Source organism: Paramormyrops kingsleyae, chromosome 21 (assembly GCF_048594095.1).
Source record: "Paramormyrops kingsleyae isolate MSU_618 chromosome 21, PKINGS_0.4, whole genome shotgun sequence".
Lineage (NCBI taxonomy): Eukaryota > Metazoa > Chordata > Actinopteri > Osteoglossiformes > Mormyridae > Paramormyrops > Paramormyrops kingsleyae.
In genome coordinates this window covers 18400825-18422989 of record NC_132817.1, presented here as the reverse complement: position 1 = coordinate 18422989, position 22165 = coordinate 18400825, and the positions used below count along the sequence as shown (strand labels likewise).

At 41.0% G+C, this 22165-nt stretch overlaps 1 protein-coding gene across 1 annotated transcript; it reads left to right on the top strand.

Moving 5' to 3' along the window:
* Nucleotides 1-11778: 11778 nt before the first annotated feature.
* Nucleotides 11779-14629, top strand: dynlt2b (dynein light chain Tctex-type 2B). Its single transcript, XM_023830572.2, has 5 exons — nucleotides 11779-11957; nucleotides 12159-12292; nucleotides 12889-12958; nucleotides 13267-13330; nucleotides 13427-14629. The coding sequence occupies exons 1-5, from the start codon at nucleotides 11899-11901 to the stop codon at nucleotides 13472-13474; spliced, it is 375 nt and encodes a 124-aa protein (XP_023686340.1). The 5' UTR covers nucleotides 11779-11898; the 3' UTR covers nucleotides 13475-14629.
* Nucleotides 14630-22165: the final 7536 nt, after the last annotated feature.

Below are 22165 nucleotides of genomic sequence, written 5' to 3'. Positions count from 1 at the left end.
CTAAATCGAAAGTAGATTTAGTCGACTAAATATCCTGTAATTTTCATTGACTAAAACTAGTTTACTTAATTAATGAAAAATATCAGATGAGTAAAATATGAGAAACTAAATTGCAGGTTTGTCAAAGGACTAAAATTAAAAAAATTTAATTAAATCAAAATATGCTGGCAAAATTAACACTGCTTGGCAGGGCTAGAATTGATTTCAAAATTGACCCTAAACTTTGCCCCCCCCCCCCCACTTTGTATGCCTGATGGCTGCTCCCGCCCTGGTCACCGGCCTTCTTAACTCTCACCCTCATTAAACCTGACCAGAGAATAGCCCATATTTACCTTACTCCTCCTTTCCTTTCCCCGTGTGTGTCGTGTCGATCCTTTCATTGCGCACTTCCTGTAAACCCCGAAAAGTGGAAACTCCAGCCTTGAGTGCATTATTGCCTGGCTGGTGCCCACGTTGTGTGGCTCAGATCGCTAACTGAGAGACTGCTAACAACACACACCCCAACCCTGTTATTGCCACCCCAACCCTGTTATTGCCACCCCAACCCTGTTATTGCCACCCCAACCCTGTTATTGCTGGTTATATTTCCACCCAAGGACAGGACTGCGCTTCTCAGGCCGAGAGCCTCGGATCTTTCTCCACAAAACTTGCTTAGCTGGCTCATGGCTGACGAGGGGGGGGGTCATTAAATCCTCCCACTGACACCAGTGTAAAGCAGCCCACAGAGACAGAGAGTGGGCGTCGATATTGCAACATAAGCACGTTTTCGTCCTGCCGGGCTGCACTTAAGTATTTAATCCCCGCACTTTATCTGCGTGCTATTCGATTATGGAAATGATATGGAGGTCGTGTTAGCAGGAAAAGTTAATCGAGGATAGGATGAGCCAGAAAGTGACTGAGCAGGTGGAAACATTTAGCTGTACGGCAGCTATTCGTGGTCTGGACTGACGCCTTGCTAAAGTATGTCAGTGGTTTTGAAGGGATTGTCAGTGTACAGATACACATGACCCACTTCTAAGTCAATGCCAATACTTACGATACTGCACTTTGCTTTAGTAGATGTGTGTATGTGATATCATACTGGTAGGTGTATTAAAGTGTGTATGTACATTATGGGGGATTTTAGTTTCTCTCCTCCGCTTTATCTCTTGTCATTATTCCCTAACCAATACAGCATAACAACTACTTATATAGCAATTCCATTGTATTGAGTATTATTAAGTAGCCTAGAGGTGGGTGGAGTGTTGACTCTGAGGCTAGGGATCTGTTCCGGCAATCGGAAGGTTGTTGGTTTCAATCCTGTGATTCTTCTCTGTTGGGTCCTTCAGGAAAGCCAGGCCCTTAACCTGCGATTGCTTTGCCCTGGGTGTGATGTTAAAATTTGGGGGTTGGTGGCAGGATTGGCTCTCCAGCCACACTGGTCCATTCGGACTGGCGCGGTGCTGGGGTATCACCTGCCACACGGCTGCACTCAGGCTCTCGTCCCTGAGGTGGTTTTGTCAGGTGGTGGGTGCGGCATCGCGCTGTAATCAGTGCCTGCTCCTTATCTAGAGGTGATTTTCAGTATATGGGAGGATGTGTGTTGGTTATATGCAAATTCTACTGCGTTTTATATAAGGGGCTTGAGCATCTGCAGATTGTGGTATCCACTGGGGGTCCCTGAGACCAGTCTCCCTGGATGCGAAGGGCCGGCTGTACCTGTACGGCACTTGGCAAATGGTAAATAAAGCTTCAGTTCAGCAGCTACACTGAGAAGTGCATTTTAAAATATACGGAACTGAACAGATACCCGGTGAGGCTTACGGTCATGTGACCTCAACACAGACCCCTTACCTAGACTCCTCCTGCGTGTGAAGTACAGCCAGAACAGGAGCAGTATAACAAGCACCACGACGGTTAAGAGAAGAGCACAGATGACGTTTATGTATGCAGACAGTGGGGGGGGGGAGCCCTCGGAGATGTCGGCCTCAATCACACGAGACGTGGTAGGAGATCCTGAACAAGAGAAGACACTATTAAGCCTAACTGTATAACACATTTACTGTCAGGTGTATAAGCAGTATTCACGTCATCCTAACATACATCAGTTACACTAAATTGCCAAATTTATGTAAAACTGAGAACCTGTTGTGTCTGTAATGCTTCATTGTGCCAGAACAGCTATGAACAGCCAACTTGTAATTATGAGACTTGGCAACTTTAGATAACAATTACTGCTGCTTAACCAGAGATGTATAGTAACGAAGTAGAACTACTTCACTACTGTACTTAAGTACTAAAAGGCCGTATCTGTACTCTACTGGAGTATTGTTTTTTTCTCCTACTTCCACTTTTACTCCAGTACATATTTTCGATGAGTTTAATACTTTTACTCCGATAGATTTTTTATGTGCTGCATCGTTACTCGTTAGAATTATAAAAATGTTACGAATCATTCCAAACCCACATTATCACTGCCAGAACAGTAGATGGCTCTGTCACAGGTTTGAATAAGCTGGCTCATCATTGAGCGAATCAGACGATCAAAGAAGACAGCGCTGCCTGCCTGCATTGAGAGCACTTTAGTTTGTTTTCGACATGGAAAACCCAGAAATTCCACCTTCAAACTCCTTCACTTTCAACTGATCGTGGCGATGAGAAAGAAGACCAGCCGTGGCCCTATTTAGAGTCCATGTTTGCATTTGTCGGAGTGAAAGACAATTCATATAGAATGAAGTGCTTACTCTGCCTCCCGAAAGATTGCGAAATAATGGCCTTCAGAAATTCACCGTCGAATTTGAAGAAACATATCAAGGTAAGTTAAAAATAATATAACACACAAAACACAGCAGTTTGAGCTATCCCTAAGCGCTAGATAAGTTAACTAACATTAGGTACGCGCGGTTCATAACATGCTGCGATGTTCACTTAACTAGCTGGCTATCATAAAGGCTGTCACGCTGAATGGTGTTTTTGATATATATATATGATGTCTTTTGACTGCTTTCTTTAATAACTGCATAACACAATACTTGTACTTTTACTTTCAGTATTTGAGTAGTAAATTTTAAAATAAACTACTTGCAATACTTAAGTACAAAAAATGTTGAATACTTTAGTACTTCCACTTAAGTATGGTGCTTAAAGAGCACTTCGACTTCTACTCAAGTCACTTTTTTGATAGAGCACTTGTACTTTTACTCAAGTCTGGGTCTCTAGTACTTTATACATCTCTGTGCTTAACCATAAACTCAATGTAAATACAATTACTGTGATTTCAAATAGGAATTGCAACTTGGATACATATATTATGTTTTTGCGTTCATGTATTCTGTTTGATGTTTAGCTTAATGGTATTGTGGCCTCACACCTGCAGAGCTGGGTGTTATATTTACACAGGTATGCTATGGGTGTAGAATGTGATATGAGATGGATTCAAGCAACTAGAGGAGGCGGGACCAAGACATCTGATTGGCTGTTCTGGCCTCTTCTAGTTGGGAGTGGGTCCAAGCAAGATGGTCTTGGTCAGATGTCTTGGTCCCTCTTCGTCTAGTTGCTTGGACCCACCTACTCTACATTCTGATTGGTTATCTCTCTGACCCAATCATTTTTTATTCTGCCCTCAGAACATTTTCTGTGCATGCAAAACTCCCGCAAGCTAAAATTTGCCGAGGGGGACCGATCATGGCGGCCAAACATTTTACTCTCTGAAAAACAATGTGCACTTGAGCTCCCCCTACCTGTGACGGCTGAGAGCACCATCAGTTCCTTTGTTTCACTCTCTTCATATCTCCCACTCGAATTGTTGGGGAAGAGTGAGACAAGGTATGTTCCAGCATCTGTAGCTGTGGCGCTGGTGATGTAAACTTCGGCTGTGCAGTGAGTTACATCGACTCGCCAGGGTCTCCCTGTGTTTGGCCATTGGTCTATCTTTGTACCATTTTTGTTCAGGTTTGCATATTTTATTCCTTTTATGCAGATGGTGCTGTTGAATTGAAATGAAATTGTGACTGGATTGCCTGATGTTACGTTGATGTTTACAGCCATGAGGTGCTCTAATCAAGGAGACAAAAAAAACAGTCAAAATTAATTCAATTATAGTGCTCAAGCAGTCTATTCATACCTAAATGGTGTCCTTATTATTCTGGAAAAAACCTGCGACAGCATGGATTAGATCATTTCAGTCATTCTAATTATTCATAATGAAGCATCATTCTATTGCAATACCTTTGCCATGAGAAGTCGTGCCTCTAGGTTTAACCGAGGGTCGTTAATGGAATGTTTGGTAATGGATTTTGGTGCCTCAATTTTGTATTTGTATATTAAAACGACAGCAGGAAGTGGGCAATGATTGTCGTGTTTGTTTGTTTCATTAGAGATAGACGGAGATGATAGACAAACCCCCCCCCCCCCCCCCACCCCCCGCAGCAGCCTCCTGACCCTCTGCGAACGGCGTGCTGTCATCCCGCTTCAACAGATAGGTAAATTTAACTGACGAGAAGTTTTACTGCTGCCCCACTGGCAAACTCCTCCGTGAGAACCATCCCCAGCGCGTTCTGTCTGCTTAGGCCGCTGTGGGAGGGTGCCGGCGTCGCATGTGCGCTCACTCATGTAGCCCAGCAGACAGATTATTTTTTTATTTTTACCCAATCAAACGCAGGTCCTTTTCTTATTAACCCAACACAAATTAATGAATCACTCTATGACATATTAAAGCGTGTGGATAATAGCATCGACAACTTTGACTAATAGGCCTAGTAGGATTTATTCATATTCTTTTATATGGTTTCGTTATTCCAACAGATGTAAATAAAAACAGCTGGAGCAGAAAAAAAATGATGATACCTCTCGAAATATGACGCATGAATGAGGACTGTCATTCAGTTCAAAGAATGATGGAGCATTGCTGCGAGGGAACGGGGACGGGGGACGGGGGACGGGGAACGGAGGACGGGGGACCAAAGGGCGAAAGCTGGAAAGTCCTGTTCACTGAAACATCGGAATGGCCATACGAGACAGAAATAAAATTGAATCATGCTTTTGGTGCCTCTTACGATGCCTTTCCATTGCTAATACACACACACACACACACACACCTATGGAAATGACTATTTTCTGCCATTCTAACTAACTGCCGTGGTTTCATCTAAACTCAACAGCTTCAGTTTTTAACAACTCATCATGTTTTTTTCCCTCATCTTCTAAATTATTTAAGCACCAGTGTCTCAGTTATAATAATACTTCAGCATATTTAAACCAGTTTGGTTATTTTTGTACCTCACACATACCAATATAAACAACAAAGGTATAAAAAGGTTATCACAGAGTATTAAAGTGATTTGCAGCGGCCTGAAGTTTATGGTTAAATACTTTTATATGGATAAATGGAGTTACGCCGTTACATTTCTTTTTGTGTATTATGTTTAATTAAGTTGTTAATTGTGGATAATCTGGATTTGCAGGCAGAAGCATACAAATGACATTGAGTTACAGTTTGAGTTTTACCCAGTACAGGGTCTCTGTGTATAGGTTTGGGGCTATTTGGATGTGTTTATTATATATAAACGTAATAAGTGACATGGGATTGTGAGTTGATTGTGTTGTGTTGATTGTTGTGAGACGTACGTCAGCTCTCTACCATGTCAAGCCAAACACTGGGTGTACTGATGGATTTATGTTTATTTAGTATAATAGACAGCTATCGCTGGAAAAAGGAGGCTTTAGCTTTATGAAAACTGAATAAAAAATGCAAAACAAAACAATATTTAACCCCTGTTCATCGATTGTCAAAAACGAACAAACAAAGAAATAGAAAAATCTAGGTATTTTTTTCTGGAAAATTTTCAGGATCATATTAACACCATGACCCTGTATTCATAAGTACACATAGATCCTGAGATTATACCAAGAAACAGTACTGATTTTGTTACACTTATTTAATTTACATTAATGACACCAAAATCCATACCCACTGAATATCTACAAGTAGGAAACTCCAGTGCTCCTTTTTTGCTCACACACATAAAGACGGAGTGTTTGGTAGTGTGACGTTCATGCGATCCTAAGATATTAACTGGGTTAACTGGATTCCCAAGGGAGCACAGAGGTAATCAATCAATGAGGCGACGGAAATTCTAGACATCAACACGTGTTGAATATCCGAGAGGCTGGAACAATGCCTCTGATTTTTAAATCACATGCAGAATGGGACCGACTTGTTTTGGCGTACTTTGTAAGCAATGTAACTCTGTCAATCGTCAGTTGTCATGCCACACCACTAGCTTATTTTGTTATTCTCTGCGTTCACCAACGCTGGCTGCGAAACTATCACACAGAGTACCAAAACAAGTCCAGAAAATCCCATGCTCCTCTGTTATGACTGAGGGCAATCTTGGAGAACAAGCCTCAGGCAATTAAGAACAAACAGAATTCATTAAGAAAACCACAGAAACGGAAGCAAACGCAGACAGGCTGGGGCAGGTTGGAGACTTACTGTTGTACAAAACGAGGAAGAGGAGGATGATCCTGTAGGCCTGCAGTTTGGTGCTGTGGCCCATAATCCTGGTGCACTGAAGACCAGACTGGCAACTGGCAGCTTCGAGCTGGTGCTTCTCATGCGTGGGGATCATATGCTGCACAGGCAAAGTGCTAAGTTGTACTGAAGCCTTGAGGGGGAGGGGCTGTGTGATGATTGGGTGCCAGAACGTAACCACAGACTTTTCGGGGAAACAGACTGAGAGCATTAATTCTCTATGTATATAATCTATGCGTTTGGAGTTGGAAATGCACACAGACAGACCCATTTTGGCCTATACACATATACACAAAGAAATACTGAATTACCCTCAGCCCTAATCTCACATCATCTACAGCCAGCAGTTCTACGGAAATGTGACAAAATTGTGATTAAACTCAATCGTGAAGCAGATGTATAGTCCCAGTTCAAATGTCATCATATAAAACATAGTAATATATAAATAAAATATAGTGAATTGTGTTTTAGGCATTCATTGGAAACTTAGCCTAGATGTCTAATCGACTCATATGTTTTTAATGTACTATTGCTTCACTTGTATACCTCTTTGCATAAATAATTGCTAAGTAATATAAAATATACATGTAAAATGTGGTATATAGTGACATTAGCATCCTGGCACATTCTTAAAAATGTTTCATGACAGATAATAGTTGCTGTAATTACAGCATCCTGGTCCAAATGCTCCCTGTTGGAAAATGGTGTTACTCTCTATATTGCATTAGTTTTAGCTGACTCTTGTAGTAACTCCAGTTAGTTAGTCATTACAAAAAGTGACACTATATTGCCAAAAGTATTGGGACACCCCTCCAAATCATTGAATTCAGGTGTTCCAATCACTTCCATAGCCACAGGTGTATAACATCAAGCACCTAGGAATAGCATTTCCTTGCTACTAAATATTCCTGTTAGCGGTATTACAACAAAGTGGAAGCAATTGGGAACAACAGCAACTCAGCCAGGAAGTGATAGGCCACGTAAAATCACAGAACACCTTTGGGATGAATTAGAGCAGAGACTGAGAGCCAGGCCTTCTCGTCCAACATAAGTGCCTGACCTCACAAATGCTCTCCTGGAAGAATGGTCAAAAATTCCCATAAACACACTCCTAAACCTTCCCAGAAGAGCTGAAGATGTAACAACTGCAAAGGATGGGCCAACTATTAAAACCTATGTATTAAGAAAGGAATGTCATTAAAGTTCATGTGTTTGTAAAAGCAGGTGTCCCAATACTTTTGGCAATATAGTGTATGTAAATGCATGCAACCGCCTCAGAACATGCAACTCTGCAATGTGCAGAAGACCGGTCAAAATGTTATTGATCGGATATTTTAAAAACTTCCTCTAAAAATCGAAGTCTCACATGAGGGAAAAAAAACCTGTAAGGGACCCAACTGCTGCTCTATGTGTACTTATGAATACAGGGTCATGGTGTTACTAAACAGGAGGAAAAACATGACTCACAGGTGCTGTGTGAAAAATGTTATTATTGGAAAATCAACATCAACATTGGGAAAGCAGGAGGTCAGCTAACCTACCAACAACCACATAAAGTGAGGAGTGTGACCTCAACTCAATGTACATGAATGGATACGATGCTCTTCGTTCCGTCTCATATTTTCTCCTCTGATTAAGACTCCGGTCTGGCCACCCACTATGCTACAGAGCAGATTGGGGTTTTCAATTTAGGTCACTCACAGCAGAAATATTTCACAGCTAAGTTCTGAAATCTTCACGTGATCCCCTTACAGAAGGGTCATTAAGTTAGAGAGTCTCTTTATTTGTGTGGGGGCATTCCAGTTATGTGGTTCAGTACCACCCACTTAAAATAAAAAAAAAACTGAGGTTAAAATGATGAAATACACAGAAGCCCCTTTCAGACGAAAGTTCACATGCTTGCATCTTCCAGTTCTAGTGACGTTTCCTCAGATGCTGCTTCTGAGGGACACGCATAAATCAAAACTGCCCAGAGTAATGGGACTTTGTAGACATTGAAGAGCACAGTGGCCCCGAATGAAAATGCCAACACAATACACAAAATCTTCTCTTATTCATTATTGTGCAGTGTCAAAGGCCATCGGCGTAAAGGCTGCATTCTCATTCTATTAAATTCACAGGCTCACAAAGAGGTAACAATCATTACACAATTGAACCTAAAGTATTACATATGTTTGTCCGGTTTGCAAGACTAAACGGCTTATAGGAGTCAGTTAAACAAACTGACTTTTTTCGGTAAAGGAACTGTTTTATTATAGTTTTGTATAATTTCATTATTTTGTTATTGTTATTATACATCGTTGCAAACAAACACACTGAACTAATTTCTTTAATGCCTATTGTTGGAGTCAGAACTCCGGCGGGTCCGTTGATGAGAAGAGATTCACCGCACAGTCGAGGAGTAGTTGCAAGTTACCAGTTTATTCTCTCTCAGATTGCAATCTGGGAGCAAACACCCGACATACATTCAGCATGTACAGGAAGATGCTCGACCCTCATGGGTCGGTTCTAGACTTTTATAGGCCTTTTGGGGTGTGGCCCCCCTTCTTCTGTACTTTTCCATCTACGTGATTACAACATATGGTGACTTTTGTTCTAGTTAGTGAGTACGTGTGCCCCCCTTTATGTCAAACAAGGTTAATATAAGCATTGCCTAATTTATGAGTTCCTGTTTTGCTAGAGCGGGGTCGTCTTGCCATAACCACCCTCTGTCAGTTCCTGATTTCCTCCAACTGCTTGGTGTGCAGCCCCCTTGCCCTAGTATCCCATGTCTAGTTTCTTCATTGGGTTAAAGGCCATTGGATTATAAATTTATTAGTTGCATTCCAAGCTGAACATCCCTTCACTATGTTGTACTAAAGCTTTTTATTTGGGTTCTGTTTTACTATTTTCACTTTTAAAAGAAGAAATATTGACAAACTGCCCCTTGTAGTAATGAAAAGATGTGCTTCAATGTAGCAAACATTAGCTAAGTATATTTGTTTTGATCCGTAGTTAAACAAGTTTTACGGATGAATAGCACCTGCCAGGACGCTCCACGCTCCGGAACAGTGACAAGAGACACGTCCGCGTGTCACCGCCTCGTTCGGCCGCATGAAAGAGATCTCTTTCCACGGATGTTTTCTTTTTTTGTGGTTCGGCAAGAGTGGTGGAGGGCTGCTGTGATGCCCAACCCTCCACTTCGCGTTATCTGACAGCTCCAGCCAGATGCGGCGGGGAACGTTTGACGGCGGGGGCAGCTCGAAGCGCTTTTTTCCGTCGTTGCTCGTCCTCGCCGCCCTCGCACTCGCGCATGCTTTTTTTTTCTTCCATTTTTTAACGCATATCTGAAATGCAGCTGCCTGCCGTGAAAACCCCCCCCCCCCCCCACCTCGTATTTGTATCGCGTAAAATGTGCAACTAGTGAAAACAGTAGTCTAGGTCACTGGTCGGTTACACCTATATTGGCATTCGTACTCCACACACGCGTTGCACGGCCCACAATGCCCGGTGTTGCACCTGGCCGTTTCTGTGCAGAAGCTCGGCGAAGGTGTGGAAACAAATTCCGTTAGCAGCTTGGCTTCCTCTGTGTCTACTCATAATTTTGGGGTGGAAACACGTAAAACACCGTGAGAGCGGCTCGAGGTGTAATTTGACATGCTCACGCCAGATACCGTGCAGGTGCTGCATTTGCACAGTGCTGGATGGGTATTTGACACGAGGTGTTTATGTGCACGCAGTACAATGTTACACTTCTTCATTTTGTCTCGCAAACAATTCCCCTCGGCGCCGTTTTTCAGCAGGTGAAGAACATCCCAGTACGATGCAGCGAACTGTCAACCTTTTGCAGTTCCTTCGTTGCCCAGATATGGAATAAATGTTCGAAGATGGTCACACGTTTTTTTTTTTTTTGGATATGCAGTAACCACATGAGTGGGGGGATACTCATATATGTTGCTTGTCCTTTTGTTGTGGTGTTTTTGGTCAGCGCCAGTGTAAGATAAACAGCCTCAAATCTGTCGACTTTGAAAATACTCGTTGCATGACAACACTGTCAGAAAAAAACAGTATCAACCTGAGGGGTCTGCCAGTTGTACCCTAAGCTGTAGGTAAATGTACTTTTTAAGGTACAGAAATGGACTCTGAAGAACATTACATTGCATTAATGTTGTTAGTACCTTGGGGATGTTCCACAGAGTCCATTTCTGTACCTTAAAAGGTACACAGGGCTGCCAACTCTCGATCGTGCATCTGGCGTGATGCTCACACTATCAGACTCACGCTCCCACAAGAAATCTTATGACAAACCTATATTATTCCATTAAAATCCTAAAATTAGCTACATCAAAAGTGTTGGGGTAGCCTGCAAACACTACAGACTATTTACAAGGTAATGAAACTGTCACATATACATGTAAATGTGTGTGCAGACATATTTAAATGAAAATATCATGCCAGCCAGATGACCAAAGTTGGCAAACCTGGGTACAATTACCTACAGCTAGGTTACAATTGGCAGCCCCTTGAGGGTGAGGGGCCAGTGAAAAGTAATTGTACCCGCAAAGGTACAAAAATTAGTATGTTTTTCTGACAGTGTATAGCCAGCCACAGTACAGACTGATAAGACAAAACATCTGACAATTAAATGGAAATTCTCTGATGCAACTTTTAGTGGGGAACATGGCTAACACACAGAAGCATCTTCCTTTCACTTTCATACAAATGGGTTCAGAGAAAAACGTGCCAATGTTAATCTTTGCACACACGGTCGATATCTGCTCATACCAGCATGACACATACGGGCCACTATGTGTTTGCCCAGAATATACATGTAACATTGTTGTTTTACTGCACTAATTTATTTCATCCTCGCTATTCAAATACTCAGGAGTGGTAGCTATTTTACATAGGCCAGTGAATAATGACTGCATGCACATTTTGTGTTATACACTTCGACATTTTATTCTTAACAGCCAACCTCATAGTTAATCACTGTTTGGCACCCTAAACAATGCATATTGCCTATATGGGAAAATATGCTAGTAGATAGAAATTTTCTAATGTTTCTTGATGTAGTGTAAACTAATCAGCAACTCAAGGCTTAAAGAATGGGGAGAATTTGAAAATTCCACATACACGTCAACCTAGCTGCACTGAAAGCTAGGTTAGCTAACTTTAATCACGAAAAACTCGCAAAACCGACTCCAGATCGGTATCTAGCAGCGAATGCATCCCCTTCTCTCCAGTGCGCAGGCGGAAGTGATTCTGAGCTGCGTCCGTGGATCCAACGTGCCAACCGGATGCGGAAGACCTGTTGTTATGGTAACTGTACTAGTTTACCATGGACGACTCCGCGTGCGGTTAGTGCATATTATTAACGGGCACGTTAATATCTCATTTACTTCAGAATGGACGAGAGATGTGCGGCAGAAAATACTTATAACATCAGGCCAAATTACCAGCACAAGTAAGACGTCATATTTATATAATTCAGTCTTTATGTATATCAAGTTATTTTGATAACGCGATTAGCGGTGCAATCTTTGCACTGATCTTCTGGCGTTTCTACTGCTGCACTGTAATTTTAATTTAATGCACAATGGAAACAGTAAACGGACATGCATTGCCTTGATAAAGTGATAAAGTCAGTTGTTTTAACTGGTGGCAGGTTTAAAGTCGGCTTGGTGAAGGAGTGTATGCGGCAGGTCCTGAAGGAGGAGCTGTCCGGCCAGCGGTACACCGGAGACAGTGCGCCGCAGCTGTCCACCTCTGTGGCGGACTGCATCCGGAAGAGACTCGAGGGTGGGAGACGGCAAAAGACGGGGGCCGCATCGTACAATCCGTACATACTGAAATCTATTGATAGTAAATCAGAGACATCCCACCTTATGTATACTGATTTCTGGGAGGCGGATGAGGGACAAACTGGATGGCTTAGACGGTATTACGGTAATACCCAATGCCTGGTGGGTGTGACGGCCTGCTGCTGGGTGGGGGTGTCGGGGTGCGTGACCCAAAAGCTCCCGATGGCAGATTGCATAGCTGCAACCGTTCAGGGGGATGGTTTCAACTATTTAAGTTGCTTATGTTAGTAATTTTGCGTTTAGGACCCGGGGCGGGGCGGGGCGGGGCGGGCCAGTTGCTTGCTGTGCAGTTTTAGCGCCGCTGAAGTAGCGGAGCGATAGATTTCCGGGACATTGCGGAGGGTCAGGGCGATGCTGTCAGTGTATGTGCTGCGCCCGGAAACCCGAGAGGAGAGCTAAGATGTTTGCTATCTGCCACCATCTCCTATGAAACCACCAGACAAAACAGAGGTGGGATGTCGGGAAACATCATCATATAGAGGACAGCAGTTTTCTTTGATCTCGGTGGTAATATTACGTAATATCTCTCTACAGATATGGGGTTCGACCGCTATAAGTTTGTGGTGCAAGTAGCAATAGGGGAGCAGAGAGGACAGGGAATCAAGTGAGTGAACCGAAACTGATCTCCGTTCATTTTGATCAAGTTCTTCACCATGAAATATCATTGAAATATTTGCTACTCTTCTCTGCAGCTACATTTGGCATAACGTTTAATCTGAATAAGCATGTAAAGTATATTGTTTACTGGTAATTCAGCTCAGTAGTTAACTGAAACGCCTTAGGTTGAATGTCATTCTCAGGGGTACAATAGAGTTCCCCTCCTGAGGTTTTAAATGTCTCATTGAGTGACTTAATCACCGGCTTCCTGTTCCGGCTACCAAACTGCCAGTTGATGCCTCACTTTAACTCCAGGATGGGTGCTCGCTGCTTTTGGGATGCAGACACTGACGGCTACGTCCAGGAACTCTACATGAATGTAAGCCGATGCGTGGGTGCACAAGCCTTGCCTGCTTACTTTGTATTTCCTGTATTTGACGGTTAGATTTATCCGTGTTTTTTGTCCCTCACCCAGGACAGCCTTTTCTGTGTGGCTGCTGCTTTTGGATGCTTCTATTACTGAGGAGGGACCAGCTGCACATTTGGGAGACAGACTGGCTCTCTGTAGGACAAAGACAGCATATTCTGTATGGACTGAGTGGTCCATGTTGAGAAAATTAAATTCGTATGCAGATTGGGCTTTTCTGACCCAGCCTGTGAACACCATCATTAGCTTTAATAATCTAGGGCAGTGTTTCCCAATCCGGTCCTTGGGGACCCACAGCCGGTCCATGTTTTTGCTCCCTCCCAGCTCCCTGCCAGACAGCCCAAAAACATGGACTGTCTGGGGTCCCAGAGGACCGGGTTGGAAACACTGGTCTAAGGAGCAGTGCAAGTAGAACAGGGCCCATGAATTCTTTTGGGCTTGTTGGGTTCATGCCAAATATGGCACCTTGTCTGGTTTTGCCAGACTAGAACATTCTGCACTATGTATAAAAGCTGCAAATGTCAACATTCAGTGAAACTTCCATTATTTAAAAAATTAATAGTTTTTTTCTTTGGGTATATAGAGGCCCATATAGAGTGAACCTAGAAAGAGATTGTCCCCTGTTTAATTTCCCAATAATTGAAATAACACTAATGATAAATAATAATACTGAAAATGTACTGCAGAAATTATAATCTTAGCTTTTCTGGGAAGTGAATAAAAGACTAAATATCACCATGTGTCACACTTTCAAATCCCAAGAGAGGCTCTCGTGTTTTACCTGTGAACATGGTACTTAATGCAGTTTTCTTCAGTAAAATATTCAGTGGATATCTTGGAGAGTCTTAATTATCTTGTGATCTAAATTAATGGTATTGTTACACGTAATTCCTTGCTTTGTATCATGTGATATTCCATTTGATAGTTGTATCCCACTAATATTTTTGTTGTTCTCATATTGCCGAATTTTAAACTTGGTCAGTTAAGTGATCGTTTTAAACTTAGAATTAATGTGAAGTAAGGTTTTTAGAATTATGGCATCTGTTTCTGCGATTGTGTGGAGAAATTGGAAAAAAGGTAACCCATCATAATACTCAGTGCCTTCGATATGGAGGAGTATGTTACACTTCCTAGCAGCCAGCATGGAAATTGCAGTTTTTTTTTTAAGTTTTTTATTTTTTTGAAGTTCTGACCATTTGCTGTATGCAAGTTTTTGGGAAAATAAAACAGAAGTAGGAGGTCTTAAGTGCATATTCTGTTTTTTTTGTTTAGAAGAAAATGGCAGAATATATTTTCTTTCCTATTCCAGACTCTTTCCTGGATAATTATGAACAAGAAGGCACGGTGGCCAAGGTTACTGTGTAATTTAAGAAAATATGGTGTTTTATTTTGTGCACTTGGTAGAAAATAAGGTGGTGACAGTCTTCATTTTTTCCTCATCTGATGCCCCGCTATTTCACTTGTACCCCTCCCCTGAAAAGATTCCACCCTGTTCGCATTGATTCACCTAATATTAATTATTTAAAATATGTTGGTAATTTTGTTTTGTCCTAAAGTGAAACATATGTCTTTTTTATGTTTTGGGGTGGGGGGGATTGTTTTAAGTGTGTCAAGACATCTAAAAATATATCTGAGCTGTTCTTGGTGTCTTCTGTAACGGCAGTCTAAACTAGCCCTAGCCCACTATTAATTATGGAACAATGTGTAATGTTTCACTACCTATTTTGACACCTATTTCCGTCATACCAAAGTAGCTTTCCACAAATCATAGGAAGGACACCTTTAAAAAAATGTATTCATTTATTTTCTATTTTTAAATTTCCTATTAGTGCCACAGCAGCCATGTCGTGACACAAACCACAAAAAGCAACATTTTCCACTTTTAATTAAGCTGTTCCTCATGCAGGCTGAATGATTAATTTTCTCCATAACCAATTAGGGTAAGTGACTTCTCATGTAGCAAAAGCTGCGATCCAAGGCTTAATTTCACAAAAAGCTTCCTGGCTTGTGAGCCACAACTGCAGTGTCCTTACTCGCCACCTGTCCTCCTTTTGTATTGTTTTAAATAATGCTTGTCACGATGTATTTCTGCGCAAAATGGCAGAAGGCCAGTTTGGTGTGGCATGTTGGCAAATGGGTTACTTCGCCACCTCTAGATTGTGACTGGAACAGTAGTCAAAGTTTATTTGGCATTTGTTTTGGAAGCTTCCTTTTGAAGCCAGATACAAAAGATCTCTTTCGGTAATTCGGATATGGACAGTTAATGTCCAGACAGCTTATGTGGTTAAGCCTGTATCTCTGGGACCCAGTTTCACTATTACCCACGATTACATGTCTGCTAGAAAGCGGCCTTCCCCTACAATTGCCTGATGCTTTTTGGCCACAGCACTCGTAAATCAGCTCGCGGTTTCACTTTTTGTAGCTACACTGTCTGTATTCTGGTGTTCTTTCTGTATACCTTTGAACTTTTATCTAAAAGCAAATTAGTTCTCTGATACAGTGAAAAACATTTATAAACCTTTTTTTTTTTTTTTAGCCTTTACAAACTGTAAAGGCTAAAATATGCACAAGAAGTAGGTGAAGTATTTTATTTGTGCATGTTTGCTGTGTTCAGTCCTGAAGACAAATGTATCTTCTGAGTTGACCTTGTCCAGATGAGCTCCAATGCAACGAGCCTGAAATGATAGTCATGCATTTTTTTTAAAAGCCAGAATCTCTTATTTTTTGTACTTACTGAGTATATTTTGAGTGTACAATAGCTGTGTAGTTTAAAAAGTAAAATTACAATAGTATTTAAATTACAATAGTTGCTATGGTTCAGCTTCTTCTTAGGCTGTATCTTAAATAAACATTGTAAAACAAAGTACTACTGTTCCAGGATAAATGTTGCTCTAAGATGAATAATAAATTAAGTCTTGCTGTGTTTAAAGGTAACTTTTCATGTGGACTGCTTATGCATTTTTATTCTATGTTAGCATCGAGGAGAACAACAAAAAAAACAGCAAAAGGCAATGAGACGCCCTGCTGGGGCAGCGCGAGTCAGCTTCCCTTGTTAGTCAGCTTGCAAACATCATCTAGTTCAAGGCCAGGAAATGATTTATTCTGCCCATTAATAATTCTTTGTGTTTAAGTGGCTTAAAACCATCACACATTTCGCAGGCTTAGCCCAACATGAAAAGATCAAGCTGTCTTCAATTTAGTCCATGCTGTTCCACGTCTGAAACCCTACATGCACCATAGCTTCAAGCAACAAAGCTCTAATGAAAACGTACAGGCAGTAATCCTGCTGTAATTAATAGAGAAAACAAATTAGCTGATAATGCATTGGCAAGAACTCGTTAGCGGGTTGGAAGTTTCGTCTAATCTAAACGAGTTCTTTGGTAACTAGAACAGTTAAGTAAAAGGTTGTTTATCCTAAACGAAATGTCACCGTCAAGCCTTGTTTTGCATGGTGGAGCGATGCAATCTGTACTTTTAAAGTTCATTTTAATGCAGGAAAGATTTTAGAGCGTACATGTATGGAAATATGGAGGATGGTTAATACGCAGTCTTTAAATCATTCATAACGTGCCCTTTGCGGAAAAACCTGACGGAGATTAAATCTTGATTGCAGAAAAAAAATATTCACCGGTCTAAAAAGTCACATTTTATACCGAACTAACTAAAATATTTCATACCAGACTTAACTCAAGCATTGAGAGATAAACAAATCTTAAATAAAAGTTTTAGATTGATTAATTTCACTGAAGAACTTCAGGTATGCATATGGTTTTGTATGTGGTCCTGCGGGAATATGCCACGATAGACGATAGATAGTATGACAATAAAGCCCATTTGACTTTTTTTTTTACTGGGACCTATGTCAGGGGTCCAAATACCCTATCTAGAATCACAAGGTTGAACTGTTTGTCATTTTTCATTTGGTTCCACTAATTGCCAGCATCTATTTTGCATTAACGAGGAGTACTGGACCTTGTGACAAGGCCCCTGTTGATTCAGGCTAACCGAGACAGATTAGTGTGGGCAAAAATCAAATTAGTGCCCTCCGGTGGCTATCAAGAGGGCAAAACAGAATGGGAAAAATATTTGAAGCAATGGTTTGTTAAAATGATTTTAAGGAGTGGGGACGGGTAATTTGCATTATACACACTGTGTGAGAACAGACCACACTTTTTTAGCTGTCATCCTCTGAGGTTTACAGCTGCTGAGACCATCCAGGAAGAAAGGATGTGGGTTTGGTTAAGACTCTCATTCTTGGGGTCAGAATGAAAACGCCTTTAGTGTTCAGAGTGACATGCGTGCATGAGATTTATGTTGCGTGTCAAGCTTTTAGTGAGATGTCAGAATGGTTTTCCTCTGTGGGGATTTAAGTATGGTAAACATCAATAACAGTGCTCAACAAACTTTTTTTTGTTATTTGAATCAAAATAAGTCAGAATTGTTTGTGCTAAATTCACATATCTAATCAGAATTTCCCTACCATGCAAGGATTTTGAGTGACACACAATTAAACTTCCAGTGTATTCGCAGTGTATTTGCACGATGGAAGTGACTCCTCTAGAAGGTAAAGGCGTATGACTTTCTGCTGTACTTGGCATGAGGAACATTCCAGCAGAAGTCAGCAGGCGTGCTGGGATTCCACTTGCCTTGATATTCTTTTTCCAAATCCGAGAGAGAGGACCCTATCTCAACATGTCGAAACGTTTAACAGCCTGTAAACTCTAGCTAAACAGACTACATTGTGCCCTTCTGTAAAGTCTTAAAAATATTCACAAGTAGAGTTTTTACTTTTACTTGTGAACATTAATATACTCATACATTCTTAACATGGACTTTTACTAACAATATAGCTGAAGGATGACGTCACTCGAAAACTATGAGTGATAGGGAAATTCTGAGTGCAGTGTAAAAAAGTACACAAAAGAAACCCCTTATTCGTTTCGTGACAAGATTTTTGTTGATCAGCGTAATTATAATTACAAAACCGACTTCATTCAAATTGTCCTTATATTGATTTATACATTTCATAAGAGGTTGTTCACTGAATTTTCAGTACATCTGGAGGAACACGACACAAAGAAAGACTTTAAACAGCAGCAAAAATTTCTCCACACTCACACACATCAGTTAATGAGCACAGGTTTAATATATATATAAATACAAATATATATAAATAAAAGGTAGCAATGACATTGTATGTCCAGATGAGGTGCTGTTGAGCTAAAATTGAACAACGTGACTTTTTTCTTCTCATCCCTAAAATACTTAGTGAGCTTAATGGACCAATATTTTTTTCTACTAGGGTCATTATACTGTGGCTTGACATTATTGCTTTCCTGATGGTTAATGCTTCTGGTGGGGGTGTGTTGTTTGTGGATGGCAATGAATTGAAGGAGGGGATGTTAAAGCAGATGCAGTGGTGAGATCTAGAAAGGTCATTAATCACCTAGTCGATGTCCCATGACTGCTGTTGGATGAGGGTACGGAAACCACGTTTCTGATCAGGACAACAGGACAGGACAGCTGAGCCTTCCCTGACTTTTTGGTATTCATATAAGGTATGACAGCTATTGCAACCTATAAACCAGTTTTGAGAGCTGTACTTAGGTGAGATGTGTCCCAGTGTCATATATATGTATAACGTACCATAAGTATTGCACCCAGAAGATAGCGGAGCGTGCAATCGCACATTGGGATAGAGGTTTATAAGTTCATGCAAGGTGTACTTACCAATCCTGTGAGATGGAACAGAGTGTCTGACAGAGGGTAGCCTCAAAACAGGGATGAGTAGGACAACACAGCGTGACGACAGAGACAAGAGTGAGAAAGCACTTTTTTTTAAACCAGGAAGTCATGGATGTCGTTTAAAATAAGATTAGATTCAACTTTTATGTCATTGGGCTGAGTACAAGTACAGTGCCAATTAAATGCAGTTCGCATCTAACCAAGTGCAAACAGAATATATACAAATATGACAAATGCAATAAATTATAAATATAAATTATGGTTGTTTGCAAAATATGCGTGAGGTAGTCAGTAGTACAAAGTGCAGACAGGAAATAAAGTGAGAGCGATTGTGCTATAGGGAAGATGCGAGTGCAGACAGGAGATTTACAACATGCAGAAGGAGCAGCCAGTGCAAACATAAGCAGTGAGCAGCCGAGATGCCGAGTTGTGTGTGGAGGTGGGAGGGGAGGGGAGTCGACGCCGTGACGTGCTTTTGAGTAACTGATCGACGGCTGTGTCGGAGACTCCAGGGGAAGAGCGTCAGTCAATTACTCTTGTGTAATTTGTACATTTCTGAATGACTAATTGATACTTTATATTATATTGACCACAGAGACTCTGCTTAGGAGTAGTGTAGTAGTAGTGGAGTAGTGGAAATGAAAAATGGATGGATGGATATTTTATGTATAGAGAAGTGGAGTCTGTATAGTAATCTTTATAGTACTTCTTGTGTTTATAATGACAAATATATTACCTGTGTTTTTTTGCCCCAACTGTGAATGCAACGTGTATGTATAGTACATAATTTTAACTAATTATTCAAAACCTATGAATAGGTAGTACAGATGGCTTTGGAAACATATTTGGAACCTACAGCAGATGTGTAGACCATAACACTATGGCCTAGGCTCAACACGGTATCTTTAAATTTAACTCACTGAAAGAGATGTATATTTTCCTTTCAACTGAGTTTAAAAGCCACTAATTACAAACTTTCCAACCTGCGAAACGTCCTAGACTCCTGTCTCCTGCACAGAATCTTCCTCTCCATGTCTTTTTGTTACCCTGCTGTCACACATTAACACTCACATGCTGCAGAGCATACGGAACTTTGCACGCCAACTGTGGATTAAGTGATGAAATGAAGAACAGCTTGTTAAGATAAATAATACTTGCAATTAGTCTCCACAGAGTAATATCAGTTAAGAAAATAAGCCTCAGTGAGTATAAAACAATCTTCAAAGTACTATTCCAGCCAATGTATACAGCAGTGGTATTGAACAGAAACAGCCTCTTCCCAAACAGCAGCATAAATTGTTTTTTCTTCTTCAAATGTGAAACATGTTACTTTCAAAATGAAAGTACAATGATTTGATTAGATTAGAGACAAATGCAGAACTTCAGATTTACCTAGAAACCAAAGGAAGATCAGGTTTCTTAATCTAATAGTTTTTTTTTTGTGGTTTTCTTTTCTGATGGGTTTTTCTTATCATTTGCACTCAAAATGAACTTCAGATGATGCAGGAAAAAAAAGTTCTTTGCGATGCTTTCTTCGGTCTTATGCTGTTATCTAAAACAGAAGCCTAATATAGCTTAAGGAGAGAGAGGGCTGAGCATAAACGATAACATAAGAACATAAGAACATAAGAAATTTACAAACGAGAGGAGGCCATTCGGCCCATCAAGCTCGTTTGGGGAGAACTTAGCTAATATCTCAGAGTTGTTAAAATCTTATCTAGCTCTGATTTAAAGGAACCCATGGTTTTAGCTTCCACTACAATAGCAGGAAGACTATTCCATACTCTGACTACACGCTGTGTAAAGAAGTGCTTCCTCAAATTTGTTTTAAAATGTTCTCCCGCTAATTTCCACTTATGGCCACGAGTTCTAGTATTTAGACTAATATTGAAATAGTCATTTGGCTGAACAGCATCCAGACCCGTTAGAATCTTATAGACCTGAATCATATCCCCCCTTAGTCTCCTTTGCTCAAGGCTGAACAGATTCAGTTCCGCTAACCTCTCCTCGTAAGACATTCCTCTAAGACCAGGAATCATTCTCGTAGCTCTTCGTTGCACCTTTTCTAAGGCAGCAATGTCCTTCTTGAGGTATGGTGACCAAACCTGCACACAGTATTCTAGGTGGGGTCTTACCAAGGAATTATATAAGTGTAACATCACCTCCCTTGACTTAAACTCCACACATCTAGAGATATAACCCAACATTCTGTTCGCCTTTTTTATTGCTTCCCCACATTGGCGAGAGTGGGACATGGAAGCATCAACATACATACCGAGATCTTTCTCGTAATCAGCTACCTTTATTTCAGTGGAACCCATAAAATATCTGTACTGTATATTTCTGCTCCCTGCATGGATTACCTTACATTTATCTGTGTTAAATTTCATCTGCCAAGTATCAGCCCATTCGCTAATTAAATCCAGATAACGATTGGTAAGATGTGTACTTTAAGAACAAACAAGTAAAACCCACACTTAAGGAAAAGTAAGTGCCATGCTAAGAGATAATTGTTAAGAGAATGGGATTTGGAGACAAGAATTTAATTCTGCACAGAAATAACTCTTTTGCTAATCCTTTGCGATGGCAAGATTCTTTTATGTCACTTCAGAGAGTATTATCAAGCATATCTGTAGCTGCATGTTAATGTGACTTATTTCATGTGAAAAAGGATTGCGTTAAAGCAATGTCTCTCAACTCAGTCCTTGGGGACTCCCAGACAGTCCGCATTTTTGGTCCCTCTCAGCCTCCAGCACAACCAAACAGTCAAGAACATGTAATACTTGGTACAGGTGTGTTAGGAGCCAGGAGGGAGGTGAGCTGTCTGGGGGTCCCAACGGAATGGGTTGCGAAACGCTCTGTTAAAACATCCATCCTTGTTCCATCCACCTATCTTGGGTCTCAGGTCGTGTTAAAGCAAGTTGTGCTTTTGGTTATCTATCTATATCCATAATGAAAACAGGCCTAGTGCCTGCACTGGGAACACTGGGGCACGCTCATATATTTTTGGATTGGCTAAGACACCACATATTCAAAGAGAGA

Bases quoted from the DNA above. Each gene is read 5' to 3' on its own strand.
- dynlt2b (XM_023830572.2), top strand. From the start codon at position 11,899: ATGGACGAGAGATGTGCGGCAGAAAATACTTATAACATCAGGCCAAAT. The intron at 11,958-12,158 runs GTAAGACGTCAT...AACTGGTGGCAG, and splicing joins AGGCCAAATTACCAGCACAA to GTTTAAAGTCGGCTTGGTGA. The intron at 12,959-13,266 runs GTGAGTGAACCG...CTTTAACTCCAG, and splicing joins CAGAGAGGACAGGGAATCAA to GATGGGTGCTCGCTGCTTTT.